A 17,059-nucleotide genomic window follows, 5' to 3' on the forward strand; every position below is an offset into this window, starting at 1 on the left:
AAGTACACTCTGTTGCCTTATTGCTTAAAGGTGCAGCCCTGCTGGTGATATCAATAGAGACATTTCCACTGACAGCCAAAAAAATGCAAGCACAAAGAAAAAAATAACATTAAAAAATATTTCTCTTTTGGACTTTAGGTCCTTGTCAGTTCCTCTAAAAAGTACAGTCATGTATCTGCATTACCCTCTCCCCTAAACTAATTTTCATTCTGATAGAGTGTGGCAGTCTTTAAGCACTATATATTTATTAATTGATTTACTACATTAATCTTCTGACACAGTGTATGAACTCTTTGGGAAGAATATTGGAACACTCCAGGCGACTTCAGTCTCATTTTCTCTCCTTTTTTCTTTGCCTTTGCCGTCGTTTATCCTTTGGTTTTTTTCTATAACTAGTGAGGCTGCAGAAAAGTTGATGGGTAGGTAAGGTTTGGTGTTCCCTTTGTGGCCGCTGATTTGTCTGACCACCCTTAGCCTCGTTTAAAAATAAATAAATAAATAAAAATTTTAGAAAGTAATCACATTGTCATGCTATTCAATCTAGAAATGGTTAAATTACTCCAGTCTCATAGAACTGTTATATTATTTTGGCTGAGGAGGTGGACTTTTCTTCCTTTGGCCGCCTGAATTTTCTATTTCTGGTCTAATTTTTGGATGCAAAATGTCCAACTGCATTTAGGAATCTAGGTCGATTTTGATGTCATGAGCTGATTTTACTATTATCAGTCCAGTTACCTGCATGGCTGTTACAGCTTTAGTAGGTAGTTTCATGTTAGGCAAAAACCACTTCTAGCTCAGGTTCTGATTCTGGTGGCTGGTCTCGGCCTGAGCACCCGAAGAGCCGTATCGTGACACCAGCCCTGTCCCAGCCCATGTGTGCCCAGAGGGTTTTTTGGATAAAGATCCAAAGCTGAACTGTTTTAGAAAAATTTCCTCTCACTCTTTTTCCCTCTTCGTCAGCCTTTGTGCAACATTCAACATATTTTTTCTACTTCTCTCCAGTGGCTATCAGCTACGTCAGAGTAGAAGAGATGAGGCCTGTGGCTCTGTTAATTATTTACATCTGTGTAGCAAAGATGAGAAAGTGTCTGACACACAGAAAGCAGTGATCTGGAAAAAGATAGCCAAAGGGAAAGTGTTTGCTGGAGAGCCATCTCAAATAGAGCTCCTGACAGAGTCGTTATAATGGCAGTATGCAAACAGTGTTCATGTTTCTAAACAAAAATAAGTATTTAAACAATTAAAGTTATTGTATAATATTAGATTTAGACTGTTCTCTGTTTGCTTTTCTCTAGTACTTACAAAACCACACAGACGAAGAGGAAAAGCCAAGCAGTTGTAGAGCATCATAAACCCAATATCCATATGTTGTGGTTTGCACCTGTGAGTTCATTTGTATATAATACTAGTGCCAATGCTAAGTCTCTCACAGGAGTACAGAAATTGGAGTTTTGTGTGCTGCTACGAGCCTAGTTAAACTTTACCAATAGATAACCTTTTGAACTGTTTTGTCTACAGTAACACACAGAATTGGAAACTGTCCTTCAGAAGTGAATTTCAGTGTGGTTTTTCCTTTTAATTATGAGGTTTTGACTGACTAAATTTGTATACCATAGAATCATAGAATTGTTTAGGTTGGAAAAGACCTTTAAGGTTATCAAGTCCAACTGTTAACCTAGCACTGCCAAGTCCACCCCTAAACCCTGTCCCTAAGTGCCACATCTACATGTCTTTTAAATTCCTCCAGAGATGGTGACTCCACCACTTCCCTGGGCAGTGTGTTCCAATGCTTGACAACCCTTTCAGTGAAGAAATTTTTCCTGATATCCAATCTAAACCTCCCCTGGTGCAACTTGAAGCTGTTTTCTCTTGTCCTATCACTTGTTACATGGGAGAAGAGACTGACCCCCACCTCACTACACCCTCCTTTCAGGTAGCTGTAGGGAGCGATAAGGTCTCCCCTGAGCCTCCTTTTCTCCAGGCTAAACACCCCCAGTTCCCTCAGCTGCTCCCCATAAGACTTGTGCTCTAGCCCCTTCACCAGCCTCATTGCCCTTCTTTGGACATGCTCCAGCCCCTCAGTGTCTGTCTTGTAGTGAGGGGCCTAAAACTGAACACAGTCATCAAGGTGCGGCCTCAGCAGTGGTGAGTACAGAGGGATAATCATTTCCCTAGTCCTGCTGGACACACTATTTCTGATACGAGCCAGGATGCTGTTGGCCTTCTTGGCCACCTGGGTACACTGCTGGGTTATATTCAGCCGGCTGTCAATAACACCCCCAGGTCCTTTTCTGCCAGGCACCTTTCCAGCCACTCTTCCTCAAGCCTGTAGCATTGCATGGGGCTGTTGTGACCCAAGTGCAGAACCTGGCACTGAGCTTTATTGAACCTTATACAGTTGGCCTCGGCCCATCGATCCAGCCTGTCCAGGTCCCTCTGTAGAGCCTTAATGCCCTCAAACAGATTAACACTCCAGCCCAACTTGGTGTCATCCGCAAACTTACTGAGGGGACAGCACTCTAAGCACAGTCTAAGATCAATGCAAATCTTTGGTTGGATTTGGGAAACTTTGACTTGAATAGCTGTGTTTCTTCTCCCTGTACAAAGCAAAATGAGCCAAAGCCTGTTCTTGAAAAGGGACGTAGATACCAAAGGGCTGATTGTGTTGACACCCCTCTGTTTATAAAGAGAGAGGCGAGATGAGACACTTGGCACTAGACATGTAAGGGCTGTGAATCAGCACAGATGACTGATTTTCAAACTGTGATGACTCAGAGTCATCTTTTGATTTCTAAAGTTCTTCATTTTCTCTTTTTTTTCTGTTTGTTTCAGTAGCGATTTCTACAGTCTCCAGCTCACCTTGTACCTTTGGTCTTAAGTTATGAGGGCATACTATAACTATATTAATTCGTTTGCACACTCACAAGCCTGTGGGCTGCCACTGGTTTTATTCTTTCTTGTGAAATATTATTTTGGAGACAATATGCTGTGTCTGTGAGGTCAGAGATTACAGCTATCATTCTGCTGCAAACACCACAATACTTTGCCTGCTTTCCTCTTTGGTTGACCACATCCTACTGTAATTGTTTATTCTCCTTCTTTCATGGACAGCTGAATACCTCATTTAATTGAAGGTGACTTCAAATTTATATTCATTATCAGTCCCCGTGGTTGAATAAAGCATATGGATAAAGTAGCAATGAATAAGGTGTTACTTATGATACATAAATCCTTATTAAATATGAAATCCTTTCTTTGCATATATATAAGATACCAAAGAATAAAGATTTTAAGTAATTTCCATAAATCTATCCCAGTGTTTCAAAGTCCTGATTTTAAAAGTGTGCATCTAGTCTGTGTGAAAAATTACTTTTAAAAGCAGTTCTGAAAGCATGGGATACCATGAGTGTTTAGCTTACACTTCACACATTAACCTGTAACTACAGGAATTAATATGTAGTATTCAACGTCTTGGAAGTTTTCAAACATTTAACATTAAAAAAAGTTAATCATGGAACTATTGTCTCTTTTTCACATTAATATCTCATTTTCCCACAAAAGAAACCCCTTCTAATGGCCATAATTTAGCCCTAAACTTTAAATAACTTTAAGGTACAGTATGTCTTGTCTTGGCAGGATCAGAAACATTACTTTAAGGTGTTGTGATTTCAAGTTTTATAAAAGATAAGCACTTTTAAAATCCCTGGTTATAGATGATGAACTGGACAAAAAATAAATCTAAAAAACTACCTGTGAGGATGACTTCTCACACTTTTAAATATATATAGATATTTTACGTTACTTTGGCTGCATGTGACAGGTTGTTTCTTGTTGCCGAGAGCTATGTTAAAGAATAACTATTAAGATTTTTAATTAATTCTGCAATCTTAAATATTCTATACTGCACTCTTGAGTCCGTAGTAGAAATGGGGTACCAGCAATGCTATGGAAGCAAGTTAACAGGGAAAAAAAGGTCTCATGATATTAGATGTGTGTTTGACAAGCCACATACTGTATTGTACCATAGTGGAGTATTTTCATTTAAGCCCATGTTTACCCAGAGAGATCCTAAAAGTTGTGTGGATTGTTCTTTCTTTAACTTTGGGCTATTTTGGCTTAATTATAGTAATTAATCATCTTCATTTGATAATACCAGAGAGAAGACCTAGGTAGTTGCTATATCAGAACTTCTCTAGAGGAATGCGTGCTGCAGTCAGGACAGTAAAAGACATTTTTCAACAACTCTTGTTAGTTGCATCAAAATTATCAATTTTGTCTTTGGGTCAGATTCCATCCGCTGTGAGTCTGTGCTTTTGTACCTGGAAAGGTAAAAAATACCTTTTCCAGGGTTCCCACCTATGTGTGCAAACAGAGTTGAATGCAAAGGCCATTGAACCACTGGAATAAGGTTTTGTTCAGGATAAGTGCTCACTGTGGAGAAGATTCACTCCATAAAAACACTTAGGAGAGCAGGATGGATCCGTAAGTCACTGACGTACAGCACAAATGGGAATTTTGAAGGCATCGCACAGTTTGGCATAATTGTTTCTTGTAGCTGAGGACAGCCCAGGATTAGAGCTGCTAGAAAATTGCTGGTCTTCAAGTAAATTGGGTGCAGTGATGTAAAAGGGATGTACCTTATTTGTGCGCTTAGTCTCTTATTTAAGAGTCTAACTACTTACCTGAGGTGTTGAAAGAATAAGTATGTTGTAAAAACTTAGCTGAGAAAGACAGCGCTGAAAAAATAAATGTAGAAGCAGCAGCTTTGATGCTTTTTTTGTAACAGTTGTCAAATATGAGCATCTCTAAATGAATTTGCAAGAAGTGGGGGGATGTGTTCTACCATAACTTAATAACTTTTTGTGGACCTTGAATTTGTGCTGGGCATACTATCATGTCTCCTTTTGTCTGGCTACCTCTATAATCTTGGCAAGTATCATTTATTCATACTTTCTAACTCCTTAGTAAACTTAGCACTCAAAGTTGTACCTTAATTTACATGAAATGAAGGGGAATGTTTATAGAATAAGGAAACATGCATAATGAAATAATTTTCACCCATAATTTTTGCTAATAAACACTTGGATATTGCTTATGATAACAGAATCTAGTGGAAATAATCAGCTTGTAGATTCTCAGTTGCATTCTCTAGTTCAAAATTTAGTATAGCAAGTGCCTGAAGTGAGGAAGATACAGTTTTGTTTAAGCACAAATTCAAGAGAGATACATGTCAAAAGTGTATGGTAAAATGTCTCTGCTAATTCAGACAGTGGCCTTTAACACTTCCTCACGGTGCTTCTTTGGTGGGAAACCAGAGGTTGGGTTTGGTCGATTCCATCATCTCCTTCTGGAGGATACCACAAGGACTCCCTTACCTCTTCTTAACCCCCGCTAAAGTATAGGCACTTTTACTGAAAGGACTTCAGCTAGATTCACTGTGCACTGCACAGGTATTGCCAAAACACAGTGCGGTTTTCTTCCATGCTTTCTCACATGCTGGGAAGGTGCAGTGTGCTGTGACATAGTGTGACTAAATCAGAAATGGCCGTCCCAGTCAATTCAACAGCCAAAGAAATTTGGAGCTGAAATGAATTACTGTCCTGTTTTCAGCCTGTCTGCTCCTGGGCAGAGCCTGCCTTCTGGAGGATTTGAAAAAGCAGCGGTGACCTGTCCCCCAGCCATCCCAGGGCTGTGTCTAATCTTGCACCCTCACCAGGCCTCATCCTGACCCCCACCGATGGGTGGACATCATAGCTCATCCCGTGCCCAGTGTCCCAGGCTGGGCCTGCCCCGGCTACCCGCCGGTTGGGGTGGGGTGGCCCTGGCTGCCAGCCCTGGGGGGATGCCCCACAGCCCCTGGCTCACCTTTCTGCAGCCCAGCTTTTTTTTTTCCATTTCTCATTTAGCCATCTGTTAAGAGGCAGTTATACCAAGGAGACAGGCAGATATTCTGTTTCCCGAGCCAGTTTCTTGAGCTGCACAGCACTGCATGAGCAGCGCTGCTTCCATCCTCTTCACCCTCCAAGCAGTGTCTTGGTATGAGAGTTTGAACATTGAGATGGTGTATTACCATAATTGCAGCCAGTTGTTTTGACTATTTTTCCACCAACTGGCAAGACTAGGAATTATTGTGTCTTTTGAAGGGAAGAAAAGACACCATCTGTCTTTTATATTCTTAGCATTCTTGCAGTGATGTAAAATACACTGAGATTATTTTCAAGAACACTTTTAAATTCTTTTTTCCAAAGTTCTCTTGATAACACTGCCAGAAGTGGCTGTCTGCTAAAAAAGGAAGAGGAGTAAACAAGATCATAGAATCATAGAACGGTTTGGGTTGGAAGGGACCTTAAAGATCACCCAGTTCCAACCCCCCTGCCATGGGCAGGGACACCTTCCACTAGACCAGGTTGCTCAAAGCTCCGTCCAACCTGGCCTTGAACCCTTCCAGGAAGGGGGCAGCCATGGCTTCTCTGGGCAACCTGTGCAAGTGTCTCACCACCTTCACAGGGAAGAATTTCTTCCTTATATCTAATCTAAATCTACCCTCTTTCAGTTTAAAACCATTACCCCTCATCCTATCCCTACACCCCCTGGTAAAGAGTCCCTCCCCCCTTTCCTATAGCCCCTTTGAGTACTGGAAGGATTCTATAAGGTCTCCCTGGAGCCTTCTCCAGCTGAACACCCCCAACTCTCTCAGCCTGTCCTCACAGGGGAGGTGCTCCAGCCCCCTGAGCATCTTTGTGGCCTCCTCTCAACCTGCTCGAACAGGCCCATGTCCTTCTGATGTTGTTGCCCCCAGAGCTGGACACAGCACTGCAGGGGGGTCTCACAAGAGCAGAGTAGAGGGGGAGAATCCCCTCCCTTGACGTGCTGGCCACACTGCTCTTGATGCAGCCCAGGACACGGTTGGCTTTCTGGGCTGCGAGTGCACATTGCTGGTTCATGTTGAGCTTATCATCAACCATCAACACACCCAAGTCCTTCTCCTCAGGGCTGTTCTCAGTTACTTTATCTCAAAGATAAAAACTACTAATCTTTATTTGCATTAGACATTTCAGAAAGTGCAGTAGCTGGGTAGGATTCAGTGAGAAAAGCTTGTGCTGCTTCAAAGGCATCACAACCTGCAGGTTTGTTTAATTTTTATTCGGTGAAGGTGGTAGGACTTGTGGGCAGGGCGGCCTTGGGATGTGCTGTCTTGTTCCACCAATGTTGTTGAGTGATTGAGACCTGTTAGCTTTTAGAGTCGTTTTGCAGACAAAGTAGGTCACAAGTCTTCTATAAACCAGGGCTTTTTTGGACTGAAGTTCATCTTTATTTGTAGAGTCAAGTTGATTTCCAAAGCATCATGCTAGTAAGGATACAGAAAGTAACATGAATTTATCTTAATCACATAAATAAGTTAATTGCTTCTAATCTTAACCTATCTGTTTTCGCTTCTAGTCTTAACCTTTCTGTTTTCACAAGTGGTGCAGAAAATTTCTTTTGAAAACAAAACAATGTGAGTAATACTTCTTGGAGCATATTTCATTTTCACCATATGCAGTTCCCAATCAAAGAAATCTAATTCAGGAAGCTCCCCTACTAGTATTTTAAGTTAGGTAACATATTTAAAATTGCAGGATGTTTGTGTCCTGAAGGAATCTTTTATTTTAAAAGCAAGAAGCATCAAATCAAAATTAAATCCCCAAATCTTTAGATGGGAACGTACCAGTCTAGTCCTATTGAGATTTTAAATGTTAATTAAGATTCATTCTTTTCACTCATTAAATTTCGAAGATAAATATATATGCTTATATATTTTTGGTCACAGATCTCAGTTTTCCATTTGATAGGTATGAATGCTGAAAGCCCTCTAGAAATCTTGGGTTTATACGTAAGTAATGCAAGTACCATGTTTTACATGCTTCAGAGATCTAAGTTTTTTTAATGAATGTTCTCTATTTCAGAAGAAAAGATCCTTTTTTCTCTTCACACTCTATTCACAGTTGCTTTAATGCAATGAATAAGCAATCTATAAATGGCAAATCAGAAAATTAGTTTGGTTGTGTTAAATGTTAGGTGCCCTCAAGTCCTGATGCAACTGAAATGAGAATCAAATTAAACCATTCAGTTTTATATGACCTACCTGACATTGCGTGCTTGGCTATCCTAAGCTGCTTTATTTATATTCTTTTTTGAAAGCTCTGTGGAGTTAAACCAGTCCTGGAGGAATGCTGGGCACTGCCAGAGGTTTTAGTTGAGCTTTATGTGCATGTGTGCATGGGATGCTTCATGGGATGAAGTGTCCTACCTCCAGGTAACAAGAAAAAGAATAAAATGCCCGAAGCCCAAGCAAAAAAACCCCAAAGCTCCACGCTGCTGCCTGGGAAGGGCATAGAGCTGCATTGCCCCCACCTCTTGTTTTCTGGGATGGTGCAGGGGTCTCTGCCAGCACCGGGAGGTCACACCTCTCTGTGGTCTTTAAGTCCTAACATCTAGTTAGGTTTTAATCATATCTTAACATTCTGTTGTTAATTTCATCGTATATTTTACTGGAAAATATAGGAAAATTGTATTCTTTGTGAAGTGTTTTAATACATTTACATTTTCTAAGCACTTCTTTAACCTAGAGCATAATGGGAATAGTCATTTCTTTTCTTTGAGTTCAAAGGGTATTTAGACTCCTTGGCCTTAGCTTAGAAATGCAGTTTTATTGAAAAACTGTATGTAGCATATGGCCATAACAAAATATTAGTGTTTTTTTTTTTCATCCTGGAAGCACACAAATTGTTTGAGACAGAGTACATTCATGTCCATATAAATCGCCTTTCTATCCCCAGTAGTGGTGTGCTGTGTTTCTGTTAATCAGTGATACATTGAGGATGTAATTGGTGTCACTCAGTCGGTGCCAGGTGTGAAGCTGGAAGGTCAGGGGAGGGAAGCAGGACGCTGCACATCACGCCTTCCTGCGCAGCGGATGCGGGTGTTTTAGGGGTGCGTGCTCTGCTCGGGAAAGGGGAACACCCGCCCTGTGCTGATGGGAGTTGTGTAAAAGAATACAGGCAAAAGCATTTTAAACCACTGACAATTGGTAATTTTGCCCACTCTACATGGTGGATGGCTTTCTGGCATGTAGCCCAGCAGTGGAAATTTTTAATTTAAGTTTTCTAATGGGATGAGTTTTTCAAGTTAGGATTTTTATTTAATGGGCTGTGCTGAGAGCTATCTGTATTTGTTACAGAAATTATAAATTCCACCCACCACCCCCCCATCCGCCCCCCCGCCGCCCCAGCTCTGCTTTACTTTTTCCTTCTTTTCCTTCTGACTAGTTCTGCCAAAGCTGAGATTTCCCCACATATAAGGGAGCTTTCTGTGATTTCTGTCCTTCGTCTTGGAGTTAGTGCCTCAAAGAAGGTGAAAGCATATTGCACTTGAGCACAGTGCATCCTAGGGTATATTTCCCTTGAGGAGTGTTACAAGCTGTCAGAGTTTAGCACAGACTCAAGGCTCCAACAAATGCAATCAAGGAGCTTTAAGTTGTTTCCTGAAAATTTTCCACACCTTCAGTCTCTGTGTGGCTAATCATATACTGTCTATACATTATGATTCATCCTCTAAATGAGCTAAACCCTTCAGACCTCTAACTGTTCTTTGCAGTGTGTTAAAAATCTCAGTCTTTATCATGTGAAATTATGTCTGTTGTTTTATTTATCAGTCAGAAGCCCCTCTAAGATAAACAAAAAAGATCCTTAATAATCTCTGAACTTCCTCAAAACCCCCTGTACCTAACACTTCAGAGATAAGGGGACACAGTGATTGCAGCCAGGATGGTATCCCAAAGGGAGCAATCACAGCATCCTTATCTTCTCCCTACTGTCCTGTACTGTGCAGTTTCAGAGGCAGACTCCTGGGCTGGAGGAACAGTTTCTTTGATCTAATGCAGCCATAAATACTTAACATTTATATGTAATTTCATAAATATCTACGATTATCTATATAGCACAACAGTGAATGTAAATGCTGGTAGCTATGACTCTTGATATGGTAGTCACAGGGCTATTGAAAATCTTATGATACTTTTAGTGTTTGCAAAGCTTAATTTTAGCATCTGTAAAACACCTGTATTTTGGGAAATAATCCTCTCTGTGACCCATTGATTTCCTTTTAATTGCACTAATCATTTCTTGCTGATTTTAAGTTTCCTAAATACAGCAATGAAAATGCACTAAAAATCTGAAAAATGGACTAGTACAAGGAGTGTTGCCCTTAGCTTTAAAATGGAAATGCAATATAGAACTTTCTTTGACTTGTTGTAGATACAAAAATACGCATAAGAAAATGTCTGTGTATTTTTTTAGGTCCCGAGGAAGCAGATTTAAAGTGCATCCCGAATTATGTTAGCTGCATCGGTACAAACAAATGCATTCACTTGTCCCAGCTCTGCAATGGTGTCTATGACTGTTCTGATGGGTATGACGAAGGAGTACATTGCCGGGGTAAGTAAATTTGCTGAGGAAAAAATACTTTAACCTGACATGTTCTGCTATATTTATTTTTTTGAGTTAAAACAAGAACTTTCTTATTCTTGGGAATATATATAAAACAGAAGTGGATTGATAGAGGCATATTTTAATGTGTGTTTCAAGTTCATTTTAAAAATATTTTATGTGAAAAAAATACAAGCAAAAAGCCCATACTAACCTTGTATGATGGAAATGATGGCGAAGGATGAAGAAACCCTTTCTTATGAGCAAAGGCTGGACAGCACACTGCCAGAATATTTTTTTCTGTATTTTTGTTTAAACAAAAAAGCCAAAGGAAAACACTGAAAAATACATCAGATTTATGTGAGTGTTATCCTGCATTGAGGACCTGGTTTTAGGGGGATTTTATTCTAATGTTCTACTGTTTAAGAGTTAAGAGTTTAAGAGTTACCAAATTCTGGAGAAAAGGAGAAATTGGTGGAGGTCAACTTTTTTAGTATCTCAACTCTACTATTCGGAAGAGTTGTTAAGGTCTGCCTGGGGGATAGTTATAAGGCTGCCATATTAAGCCCAAATCTTGGATGCCATGAGCCATTAAGATGTCAGTTATTCTCAATCAGTAGACTTTACTGCTAGGCAGTAAAGATTGTTGATGATCCTCAACAGATCTCATGTTCAAAACCAGAAACTCAGGGATGGGTCCTGGGACTTCTGCTACAATCCAATGTGACAATATACAGTAAAAGATATAATTAATGGTATATTTTAGAAAGTTAAATTAGAATTTAAAAGTCCATGTAGACAGATTTTCAGAACTGTCATAGTAAAATCTAAGCCCGCACCAAAAATAAGCCATATGAAAAAGAAAATAAAGGGAAAAAAGCTAGCGGGAGTTAATCAGTATAATACTGCTGATTTCACAAAAGTACAAATGGTTATATTTATATAACCAGGTGAGGATACAGGCTGTCATAAGATATATGACAATTCTTATTCACAGTGATAATAATAATTTATTTTCTTGAAGACTCTACTTCTGCATAGTCATTGTTCAATGAGACTTACACAAAATCAAAATTTGTGTCAGCAAATTTAGCACTGGTTTCAGCATCCAAAAAACCTCAAAAGTTAAACTGGCCAAAGCAGTATTTGGCCCATACTGAAGCTTTCTGAAGTTGCAGATGAGTGTTTTTCAGAGAGCAGTATTGATCTGTTAAGTACTGTCTAAATGCATATTCCTCAGTAATTCATATATTTGTATAAATTACTCTGGATTAAATGGCAGAGGATTAAAAACTTCAAGTGCTGAATATTTATTGTATTATAACTCTCTTGTATTTTTATTGTATTTTAACTCTTTAAATTAGGAGATCAATGGAATCAGAAAAAACAAATAGACTAAAAATAAAATTCTATGTTAGGGTAAATTAAGTATGTTCGGTTTTCATATGTAGCATTTTGTATATGTAGTCTATACTTTGGAATGTGATGGCACATAAAATACCTAATCGTTATTCATGCCCTTTTAATTCATGCTCAAATACACCTTGTAAGCTTCATGTTGATTCCCACTCCTTTATTATCATATATGAATATGAAAACTTCCCAATGGTAAAATTAATGTCAGCTCTAATAGATTACCATAGAATTTAGTAAAGTATACTAAACAAACATTTTGTCTAAAACACACAGAACACATAGATAATTAAGTTCTTTTATACGATATTAAGTATTTCAAGTTGTCTCCCAGTACCTCATCTAGTAGATGGTTAACAACTCGTTAAGACTGATTTTTGTAGCAGTTATGTATTTTGACTTGCTTATTGGAAACACTTGAAATTATTAGTGGACACGTTTCTATCAGCAACACATTTCTATCAGCAAAGCCAAAGAATATAGAAGACAATAACTTTATGTTATAATCATGTAGTTTGATACTAACAACTGCCACTAATGTGTCATTATGATACATTCCTATGTATTACAGATTTGGTATGAATGCAATATAGTTGTAATTACACTCTCTCTGTATATATCTATATATCAGAACAATGCACGAGTAACCTTTGAGTCAAAAGCTGCAAAGTTGCTTCAGAATCCTAGCCAAATAGCATTTTCTCAATATTAGTAATAAAAATGGCATTCTAAGTATGTCCTTCTTTAATTAACATTGTACATATTAAATATTTGATTGACCAAGATGATAATGGTGGTTTTAAATATTTAATTGCAAACAACTTGGTCACAGAGCTGACTATGTTAAAATAATTTATTGCTAGTGACACTGATGGTGCTGTGTAAATAAGTCACGGTCTATGCACCAGAAAAAGAAGTTATGATATGAAGTGTGGGGTGTGTGACCATGGCAAAGACCGTTTCAGTGTACAGGTCACAACTCCACAGGGGTGAAAACTTCTAATAATGCTTAAGAACTAATGGTGTATAAGCATTCAGTAAGAGGAATTTATTTCTCTAAATTTAACATTCTTATGTTAATTCATTATATTATGATCTTTGAGAGATATATTTAGGCCTGCACCTTTCCCTGGACAAGTAAAAATATGATAATATCTGCAGTGTGAAATGGTAATGTATGTGAAATTTCAAGGAAATAGTAATAAATACAATGACATTCCTGTCTCATCATCTTTTATTTCAGGCACATATGCATTTTTGCTGGTGAATGTAATGCATAAATTCAGGAGGGGTTGTGGCAATATGAAATAAAAAATGTTTTATTATGTATGGTTGTTTCACATTATGTGTTTCAATGTCCTTTGGAGGAGAAGGGGTTCGTGGTTCACTGAAACTGAAACTCACAGCATGTAATAGTGATAAGACATTTGTATTTAGTCATTTTGGATTTTTTGTTATTTTCTGACTAATTAAAGAATGCTTCAGAGAGGCTGAATAAGCAAGGGACAAAGTATATGCTAAACCCTCCCATAAAGCATAGGCTGGGGCTTGGACTGTTGCACTGTCTGAGATTTACTAGATAATTTCACTACCATCCAATCCTGCTGAATGGGGGAGTTGGTGCCTATCAGCTATTTGGAGGCTTGATAAGGCTCAAATAAAATTTATCAATGCTAAAACTAGACCCAAGCTTGAGTACTTTTGGTAGAGGACTGATCTGGAGCTGCACTTGACAATTACATTTCTTTCTTTAACACAGTTCTTCAGGTTTCTGTTGAGAGCCAGGTCTTTATTTCAGTTGCATTTTCAGTCACTTTTAAAGCTCAGCCATGTGGTGAACTGAGAAGTCTTCTGCCACAGGGGAGTCACCGAATTATTGCAAGCTGAACTGTTTAGGTCTCTTTCCTTCCCATGGTTCATCCTGGTCCTGTATGAGGTTGCTGGGGGCATCACTGATATGGGACTGGGTCTGGCTCTGATCAGTTAAAGTAGGTGTCATATGGCTACAGCTTGCTCCAGCCTCTGATTTTGTGGTCTTTTGAAGGTTAAAATACCACATTTTTCTTTGAAGGCTTTAGGACCAGCTTAGACAAATACCCGTTATGGATTAGATGGAGTAAGCTGGTAAAGGATTAGATACAACCTTAAGATAATTTCTAGAGAATTAAAATCACTGTGAATCTTAGAAAGGGTTTTTTATAGGGCTGCAGGGGTGATCTGTACAGTTTTATAAATCAGTACTTTATATATATATATGGTAAAAACTTAAATGTGATATGCCAAATATAGTTTTCGGTCTGTGAGTTAGAGCTATAGAAAACTGGAACTTTTACAGAATATAGAAATGTCCTTTTTTACATAACTAACTTAAGGGATAAGTTATTATTAATAGCTGCAGGAATAGTTATGCTAGAATTCTGGATATGCCAGTCAGGAAATACTAAAAGAATACTGAAAAAATAATGCTACTGCAAATACTCTGCATATCTTTGGCTTATGTCAATTTATGATAAAATGGAACATTTTTGGAACAATTACCAAGAAGCAAAACTGACACGGAATTAAGAGGCCGAGGTAAGAGCAGAGTGAAGGCACTAATTAAACACTCATGCTCTGACTTTGAAGTTGAAGTATATTTTGCATTATATTGCAGTATCCATTGCATTTCTATGGATTGTGTTGTATTATGCAGTGGGAATACTGCAGCAGGTTTATCCATCCTACTTGAGAAGACAAAGTAGTAACAGCTTTAATAGTGTGAATGTACACTTCTCCAACAGACACTTTCACCATAAAGTACATTGAGATTTCATTAAATAGCCTTCTGTCGTGGCCTTGACATGGATTACGCTCTTTACTTCTTTGGTTTGAGGATAGACAAGGCTTTGGGACAGAGAATGTAGGAGTGCTGTAGGGACTCCCTGGAAGTCTACTTGTGCTAAAACTCTGAAGTGCAAAGAATTGAGTAGGTTCTTGAGGATGCTTTCTCTCATTCTAGTCGCTGCTACTGGTTAGCTACCAGTAGTATCTGGCCAGTATCCCGGCTCTGTGACATGCAGGAGTCGCTGCACCAGGGCTTGGTGGAGCTCAGGACGTTTCTCTTCTCTGAATCACAGCAGCTCACCACTGAAGATGGCATTGCATGAAAAATGTGGCTGTATCTTTTCCCATCTGAAATACTGATTATTCAGATTGCTTATATCATCTTATATTGAAATTAATCATAATAACAAGACTGCAACATTCATTAAAGCCCCTTGCTATTTGGAGAGTCATTGTAAATGAGGTAATTGCCTCGTGTCTACCTGTCTGCCTACCTAGCACTGTTGACAAGACAGGGCATACAGGAGAATCGGCATTACCTATTGTATAAATATAACTTCATATTTTTGCTTGATATATTAACTAAATGTAACCCAATGTCTTTTAGTAGGTTAATTAAGATTAAGAGAAGCTAGGAGAGATCACAGAATCATAGAATCAAGCGTAGATCACAGAAGTTACTTGAGATACTTTTTTTTTTTAATTAAAACTGAAATTTTGACTGAACATAACAGATGTCATAGAATCCTTCCAAATCCTCAGATTATTTGCATCTTTGTTAACTGTGATCTGAAACATAATCTCTAATCAATAAAATATGCAAAGGCAAACTCTGGATCATTTAGTATTAAAAATCCGCAGAACACACATACGGAAGATTTGGCCAAATAATAGTTATGTTTGTAGCAGCCTATAATCAGAGTATTATTTTTCTGTTTAGGCTTTTTGAATGAATTGTTATCATAAGACGAAAATAAATGCTGCTATTACTGAGTCATGTTTTTGTTCTGGCACTTCTATAGCTGGAACACTGGGAAATTTTAAGTAGTGTTTACCAGTGGGGACAATACAAATTTCAGCATTTTATGGAAACCTCAGGCCTTTCAAGAACGAGGCAAAATTATAAAACTAAAAGTTATGGAGCTACATTTAGATCCTAGTCTTACTTCCTTTTTTTCTTTTTTATTTCTTTCTTATGAAGTCGTGTAACAAGTAACAAGAAGACCTAAATTGGTCAAGAATTATAAATGTTCCCACCATTTTCTTATGAGACTGTTTCTAGAAGTAGTACACACCTGCAAAAGAAACCCATGTAAACTCATTTGGTTTAGTCTGACTATCTTAAAATCAGTCATCCTTTAAGACTGTGATGTACAAAGTGTCACTTGAGGTTACTGAATCCTTGAACCCCCTGGAAATTTCACAGTGCTCCTAACGTACCAGTGGGGCTGCTGAAACCATCAGGTAATGTTCAAAATGATTCCCTCTGCAACTGCTCTGCGTTCTGCATCAAGCTTTTTACTTGTGGTTATAAGACAGAAAAGAGGAAAAAAGCGTAAGCACTAAAATAAGATGATCGTAGGTATTTTTGTTTTGGAACAGAGCTTCTAGCAAGTAACTACATTTGTCTGGGTGAAGGTTTATTTTGCTTTCTTTATTTTTATTGTATCTCCTTCTCATTTCACCATCAAAATATCTGATTTTTTCTATATTAGTCTTTCCTGTCTTTTTGTCTTAATAGAGTATGATGTGGCTTATTGAAATTAGCCAAGGTCATTTAGTCTGTTCTGCTGTCAAGACAAAGAATTCATGGGATTGGTGATTTAATAACTTTCTATCACAAAATCCTATTGCAGCAAAGCAAATTAAAGGTGGCTGGCAGGGGGATAGAGCAGTGGAAGACTTTTGAGTGATGAGATTTCATCCCACTTATTATAGGCTGTTGCTAAAGAGATTTTTTAGGCCAGAATACACAAATGAACACCTTTGTTAAAGTATCAGCATTGTCTATGTGGCAAATTAAGTGTAGAATTTAATGTTTGACCATATATGATAATATATGATAACAGATCATTATGTAGTACATAGTTTGTATAGTGTTGTGATCTTGTCCATAGAAGAAGCAATGTAAGTCTTGTCTGATCCCAATCAATATTTCTATTTCAAGTTGCAGTATTCATTTTCCTGAGAGAAAATGTTGGATACTGTTCCTTAGTGGCAAAATCAAGTGTTGTTCAGTTATGGCCTCCCTGAATACAAATACAAAGTTTTGTTTTCCTATTTAACACACGTTTTAAATACATATACTTTCATCAAGGTCATGAAAAACATGTTTACAGTAGGAAATGCAGTGTTGA

The 17,059-nt window shown here is 38.3% G+C and overlaps 1 protein-coding gene across 1 annotated transcript in view; it reads left to right on the forward strand.

The window, feature by feature from the left end:
* Positions 1 to 17,059, forward strand: part of LRP1B (LDL receptor related protein 1B) — a 750,913-nt gene that overhangs the window by 276,329 nt on the left and 457,525 nt on the right. Inside the window, exon 2 of the mRNA XM_074828545.1 lies at positions 10,338 to 10,475. Coding sequence (XP_074684646.1) covers positions 10,338 to 10,475 — 138 coding nt within the window. The remainder of the gene's footprint in view (positions 1 to 10,337; positions 10,476 to 17,059) is intronic.

This window comes from Strix aluco, chromosome 6, assembly GCF_031877795.1.
Source record: "Strix aluco isolate bStrAlu1 chromosome 6, bStrAlu1.hap1, whole genome shotgun sequence".
Classification (NCBI taxonomy): domain Eukaryota; kingdom Metazoa; phylum Chordata; class Aves; order Strigiformes; family Strigidae; genus Strix; species Strix aluco.